This window comes from Mesoplodon mirus (genome assembly GCF_964341445.2).
Source record: "Mesoplodon mirus genome assembly, chromosome: 2".
NCBI classification, from domain to species: domain Eukaryota; kingdom Metazoa; phylum Chordata; class Mammalia; order Artiodactyla; family Ziphiidae; genus Mesoplodon; species Mesoplodon mirus.
The window spans coordinates 27,886,768-27,893,663 of record NC_138977.1 but is presented as its reverse complement, the minus strand read 5'-3'; the positions used below and the strand labels follow the sequence as shown (position 1 = coordinate 27,893,663).

The window sequence follows — 6,896 nt, the reverse complement described above, 5'->3', positions numbered from 1 at the left end:
AAATAATATATGTTTGTAGAGAATAAGATAAAATCATAAAAAGAAAACTGTGCTTCCTAAAATTGTGATACCTCTCCATCAATTTTTGGCTGTGAAAGAAGTGCTCTCTGTAAAAGACAATAGTATTCTCTGTCTTATAAACATACTACACTTAAAGAAGTAGAAAACAAGAAGCCACAGTAAACAGACATTTAATTTGTGCTGACATGAAGATTGGGAAGCATAACTGGAGTCCGTAAAGTCTTTTCCATGCTCCATATTGTTTTAGTTTAAGATGGGTTTGGCTGAAAGAAAGAGTAAGAGCAAAATTGCAGTTACTTTAACTAGAAGATAATGTCTTTCTCTCACACATAAAGGAAGCCTGGGGGTAGGAAGTTCCCTCCTGACACGACTCCCTGGTGTCCTGGACCCAGGCCACACTGTCTTGGTTCCCTCCCATCTCCTATGGCAGCTCCCATGTCCAGCACTGACCCAGCTGGCCCATCTTCCACTATCATCTATGCATGCCTGTCAGCAAGAAGAAGCAAGAGGGCACACCTCTGTCTTTTAAGAGTGCTCCCAGAACCTACACTCACCACTTCCCTTTGGCCAGAATTTAGTCCACGGACATACCGAAAGGAAAGCTGGGAAATGTAATAGTTATTCTGGGAGGCGTGTGCGGAGCAAAAACTTTGGGTTTTGTTCCTAAAGGAAGAGGGGTACAACCAGCAGTGTCTGCCAGACACGTAGACTCCTAACCATGCATTCACTACGGGGCTGGTAGTCATGAAATCGGGGAATATTTGAGCTAGAAGGAATGTTAAGAGAGCATCTGATTTACTGATGCTTAACCAGAACTGAATATCAGAAAGGCACCTCATACTTGGGGCCCATCACAAACCCAGCAAATACGCATTTCTGGGTGTCCCACCTGGCCACGTGTCTTTAAACAAGACCCCCTCCCCTCCCCCCCCCATTTTTCTAGCTTTCTTCTCTGGTTAAGAAGCATTGACCAACTATTCATATTTCAGATGTGACAACAGAGACCCACAAATGTTTAGTGAGTTTCTCAGGTGCTCAGTTAATTAGCAGAAGAGCCAAAACTAGAGCACAGACTCCCCGTTGCAAGTTCCTGCCCCTTCTCTGCACCCCTGTGATTCCCCAGTTATGATCTATGGACACGGAGAATCAGAAGACTGGGCCAGTCATAGAAATTTACCTTTCCTTTACACTTCTGTATTCCGTTTTTCATAAGTTCCTTTTTCTTCTCCTCTGTTCCTCCTATATCTGAGGTCTACTTTCCAAGCTAAAGCAATTCCTCCATTTGAATACTGTTCACTAACAGAACTAGACCCAGCTGCCCAAGAATTCTCATCGAAGAACACCCTTGCGTCCCTTCGTGACCACCAGGTCGGTGCCAAGCACAATTTTGCATGAAAGTACAAAATGTATACACTTTCCTAAATGTGGTAAGACCCAGGAGTAAAACCCACCTTCATTAAAATTGCAGGGCTATTTTAATCTCCTTTCTGGCACAAGCAGAGAATTGCAGGAGCCACAAAAATAAACTTAAGAGAGGCAGATTTAATTTCACATGTGTATTTAAAATCTGATAGACTCAGCTATGGGTAATGGAGAATCTAAATCTGAATGGGACTCAGCTCCTATGTCAGGGAGCTGATTGTCTCATGGAGGATTCAGTTGTATAACCAGAGCAGACCCAGTGAATGGGCTACCAGAGTTTTCAACTAAGGAGGATGGGGTCAGAACGGAAGCTCTTCCTTGGGGGTATTGCGGTGGGCTTCACGGAAGAGGTGGCCACCCTGATGCAGGTGATATTGACAGAGTAGGGTGGGTGGGGTGCATTCCAACTAAGAAAACAGCTTAAGGAAAATTACCTGACCGAAAAAAATGAAATGTATAAGAGGAAAAATCAGCTATAGTTTGGAATGTACCGTAAGTCCAACAAGGAATTGAACAGAACTGATCATTGGCCAGAATCTTCTCAAGTCCTTCAGAGGTCAGAAGACGAACAAAGCATTTTAACAGGGAGTCTCTTAAACTTAAGAGTTGGGTGCCTCTGACCTCAGCCTCCCACGTGAGAGCAAAGGCTCTCAAGCTCTAACTTGCACATAAGTCACCTAGAGATTTTATGAAAAAGTAGACTACTGTTCAGTAGGTCTGGGTGGGACCTGAGATTCTGCATTTCTAAGAAGCTTCCAGGTGACGACCATGGTCTAGAAGACGAGCCCAGCCACAGATGTGACACTTGCAGGCCCCAGGGGGCCAAGCTCATCTGTGTGCAGCAGGGGAGGCGGGAGCTTGGCTACGTGGCTGGGCGTCCACGTTCCGTCCCGTAAGCAAGGCCCTACAGGACACGGGGCAGACCCAGAGCTGGAGGGCAGGGCCTCAGCCTCCAGCCCAGCGCAGTCTTGCCTCAGGTCCTAACGTGTCAGGAGTGGGTGGATTAAGGTTTAAGAAAATATTTTATATGTTTAGAAGAGTTGAGAGTCATTCTTATTTTTTTAGGGAAGAACTTGTATTTAATTAGATTAATTAATTAATCATTTAAGTTGAAGTATAGTTGATTTACAATGTTGTGTTAGTTTTAGGTGTACAGCACAGTGATTCATATATATATATTCTTCTTCAGATTCTTTTCCATTATAGGTTATTACAAAATATTGAGTATAGTTCCCTGTGCTATAGAGTAGGTCCTTATTGGTTACGAGAGTCCCTCTTTAAACATCAGAATATTGGAGTGTACAGTGAAGCGGAGGCAGAGTGGCTCTGCGAGCTCCTCTCTCTCCACTTTCCCATAGAGAAGCCCTGACTGGCCGCTGAGGGCGGGCCACACACACGCCCTCGCGCCCGGCGAACCCGCGCGGTCACTATCATATGACACAGGCTTTGCTGCAGTTCATCTTCCTCCCTGTGTACTTTCCGTTTGCCTTCCTGGAATTCTGCTGCATCACAGAAGCTGGAAGTTCTGATGTTCCATTGAACTCACGATGGAAAGTCTTGACTTGACCGGTCAGAGTCATGAAAGGCAGTCATAGAAATAAAGATTATTCCGCAGAAGGAGAAGGACCTGGAAAACGACCAAAACGAAAGTGCCTTCAGTGGCATCCATTGCTAGCAAAGAAACTTCTTGACTTTTCAGAAGAGGAAGAAGAGGAAGACGAAGAGGAGGATATTGATAAGGTTCAACTCCTTGGGGCCGCTGGTCTAGAGCAAGATGGTGAAACTGAAGATGATGAATCACCAGAACAGCGAGCCCGGAGACCAATGAATGCATTTCTCTTATTTTGCAAACGTCATCGCTCTCTTGTACGTCAGGAACACCCCAGGCTTGATAACCGAGGTGCTACCAAGATACTAGCTGATTGGTGGGCTGTTCTCGATCCAAAGGAAAAGCAGAAATACACAGACATGGCCAAGGAGTATAAACATGCATTTATGAAAGCAAATCCTGGCTACAAATGGTGTGCTACCACAGACAAGCCTGTGAGATCCCCAACATCCACTGTCAATCCACGGGAGAAACTATGGGCCTTCCCATCTGACTCTTCAAGAGCCTTGCCAAGCCCCAAGAAAACAAAGCCTGAAGAAATGCCTCAGCTTAACTTTGGGATGGCCGATCCTACTCAAATGGGAGGCCTGAGCATGCTGCTTTTAGCTGGAGAACATGTTCTTGGTACACCAGAGATATCCTCTGGCACTTGCAGGCCTGATGTTTCAGAATCCTCTGAATTGCGTCAGAAGTCACCATTATCTCAGTTTGCCGAGATATCTTCAGGTACCTCCCACCCCGATGTTCCGTCAAAACAATGTCAAGCATCAGCCTTGTTTCAGTTTGCAGAGATTTGTTCGAAGACTTCACAGTTGGGTGGTGCTGAACCTGTAAAACGCTGTGGAAAGTCTGCACTCTTTCAACTGGCAGAGATGTGCCTGGCATCAGAGGGGGTGAAAATGGAAGAGTCAAAGCTCATAGAAGCCAAAGAATCAGATGGCGGAAGAATTCAAGAACTGGAGAAGGGCAAGGAAGAAAGAGAAATGAAAATGGAGAAAATAGATGAAGCCAGGTTCCAGAAAGAAGCAGAATTTGAAAAATCAGCTAAGGAAAATGTAAGAGATTCTAAGGAATTAAGAAATTTTGAGGAGCTGCGAATGGATGATATAATGGGTATAAAAATGGAAGCTCCTAAAGCAATTAAAAAGGAAGAATTAGAGGAAGATCAAAAAGGTAGTCACTTCCCTGATTTTTCTTACTCTGGCAGTAGCAAGACAATAATAAGCGATGTTCCCAGTAGAAAGGATCACATGTGCCATCCTCATGGCATTAGGATCATCGAGGATCCCACAGCATTAAGCAAACCAGAAAAGCTAAAAAAGGAAAAGAAGAAAACCAAAATGGATCGACATGGAAATGATAAATCCACACCCAAGAAGACTTGCCAAAAGAGGCAGTCCTCGGAATCTGATATCGAGAGTGTCATGTACACCATTGAAGCTGTTGCAAAGGGAGACTGGGGCATCGAGAAGCTTGGAGATACCCCTCGCAAGCAGGTCCATACATCCTCGAGTGGCAAGGGAAGCATTTTGGATGCCAAGCCACCAAAGAAGAGAGTGAAATCAAGAGAGAAGAAAATGTCAAAGGAGAAATCCTCAGACACCACCAAAGAGTCAAGACCTCAAGATTTTATCAGTATTTCTGCCAGCAAGAACATTTCTGGTGAGGTCCCAGAGGGTATAAAAGCAGAACCTTTGACCCCTACGGAGGATGCATTACCACCCAGTCTATCGGGACAGGCCAAGCCTGAGGACAGTGAGTGTCACAGAAAAATAGAGACTTGTGGCTCCCGGAAATCTGAGAGGTCTTGCAAAGGTGCTCTTTATAAAACCCTGGTGTCTGAGGGTATGCTCACCTCTCTGCGAGCTAATGTTGGCAGAGGGAAACGAAGGTCAGGAAAAGGAAAGTCCTCTGATCATGAAGAGTGTTGGCATGAAGAAAGCTGGACGTTTCACCAGAGTGGGACCAGTGGAAGCAAGAAGTTCAAGAAGACAAAGCCAGAGGAAGACTCTCTCCTTGGCTCAGCAAAGCTGGATGAAGAATTTGAAAAGAAATTCAACAGCATCCCTCAGTATAGTCCTGTTACATTTGACCAGAAATGTGTACCTGTCCCAAGAAAAAAGAAGAAGACCGGACATATGTGCTCAGAACCGACCAAAACCAGCAAAGGTCCTTTCCAGTCTCAGAAAAAGAACTTATTCCACAAAATTGTCAGCAAATACAAGCACAACAAGGAGAAGCCTAATGTTCCGGAAAAAGGAAGTGGGGATAAATGGTCAAACAAGCAACTCTTCTTGGCTGCCATTCACCCTACAGAAGCCATATTTTCAGAAGACAGAAACACCACAGAGCCTGCTTATAAGGTTAAAAATGCCCCATCCATTCGCAACACTCCAGAGCCAACAACGGCGCAAGAGCCCTTGGTGGGCAGTCAAAAGAGAAAAGCCAGGAAAACCAAGATCACACACCTTGTCAGGACAGCAGATGGCCGGGTATCACCAGCAGGAGGTACTTTGGATGACAAACCAAAGGAACAACTGCAGAGGAGTCTTGTGAAGGTGACCGAGACAGGCTGCAATGACGAACGCTCACACAACCGAGAGTCCACGGAGACGCGGAGCAGCACCCCGGAGATGCCCGCCGTGTCTGCGTTCTTCAGCCTCGCTGTGCTGGCCGAAGTGGCCGCCATGGAACATGCATAGAAGTCAGAGATCAACTCCGCTCACCCATGATGGACAGCCAAAAGAAATGCCCCAGACTCCTGTACTTATTTCTTGCGCCGACCAGTGAAGCACCCTTTACTTGTAAACCATTGTGCTTTACCTACTACCCTAGCCTTGTCTTTATTGAGAGATGCGAGTGAGTCCATGTGGTGGCAAATACAGACAGCAAACAAGGGCTTGTTGCCCTACACGGCCCAGATTCACTTGAAGCAGAAGTTGGCACCCTGGGCCAGTTTGTTCTTTCAGAACCCAGAGTCTTTGAGGGTGATGTTGTCTGTCTGATAATGAGCAGAAATGGGATGATCCTAGAGCTTTGCTTTCTATTGAAGGCTTTTGATGGTAATAGGTGGTAACTTGGTAAAAGGCTGCCTTTACTGTAGCTCATCCAGCGTCTCTTTTACCAACCAGAGAGTGTGAAACTAGTTTCATATATTACCTAGTTATTCTTTCAAAACAAAAACAAACAGCAAAAAAACAAAAACTGACACACTGCACTAGTTATTATTAGATATTCTTGGTCTTTTTTGTACGTGGAGGTTTATGTTCTAAGATGGTTTATATAATAGGTTATACCTACATTTATATTGTAGAATAATATTAAAAAGCCTCTTCCAGAGACTCCCAAACAGCACGGGCAGGCAGATGTACCGCTGTTAGCGGTGTATGCTCGGCCTTGTGGTCCATATATTCTGCACTTTTATATTTGCCAAGAGAGTGGTAGTTTGCTGGCAAAAAGAGAAAGAGAGAGAAGAAGAAAAATTACAGTTCTTACAAGCAGAAATTGTTTCTTAGCCTTGAGTGACCAAGAAGAATTTGCTTGGGTCAAATTGTGGCGAATATTTTCCCAGACAGGGGAAGAGTCCAGCAGATTACAGATTACTGATGTTTTCATGCCTTGAGGATTCTTTTATTTTTACACAAGGGTCTGAGTGACCAATGGATCGTTCATACAGACAAAAAAAGAAAAATAGTATTCAGAAGTGACCTTAGTATTACTTCACTATTCAGAACACATTGAAGACACACTCACTTTGTGTGGTCTTTGAGCTACAGCCCTTTTACATCCATCCCAGACAGACTGGACGGGTAGCAATTGCTATGCACAGCGTAATTGGCACTGC

The 6,896-nt window shown here is 44.8% G+C and overlaps 1 protein-coding gene across 1 annotated transcript; it reads left to right on the top strand.

The window, feature by feature from the left end:
* Positions 1-3,021: 3,021 nt before the first annotated feature.
* LOC309812430 (HMG box transcription factor BBX-like) lies at positions 3,022-6,503 on the top strand (the record flags this gene model as incomplete). The annotated part of the gene is given in 2 exon segments (XM_082636198.1): positions 3,022-5,741; positions 5,743-6,503. Coding segments are annotated over 2 exon segments (2,820 nt in total). The 3' UTR covers positions 5,843-6,503.
* Positions 6,504-6,896: the final 393 nt, after the last annotated feature.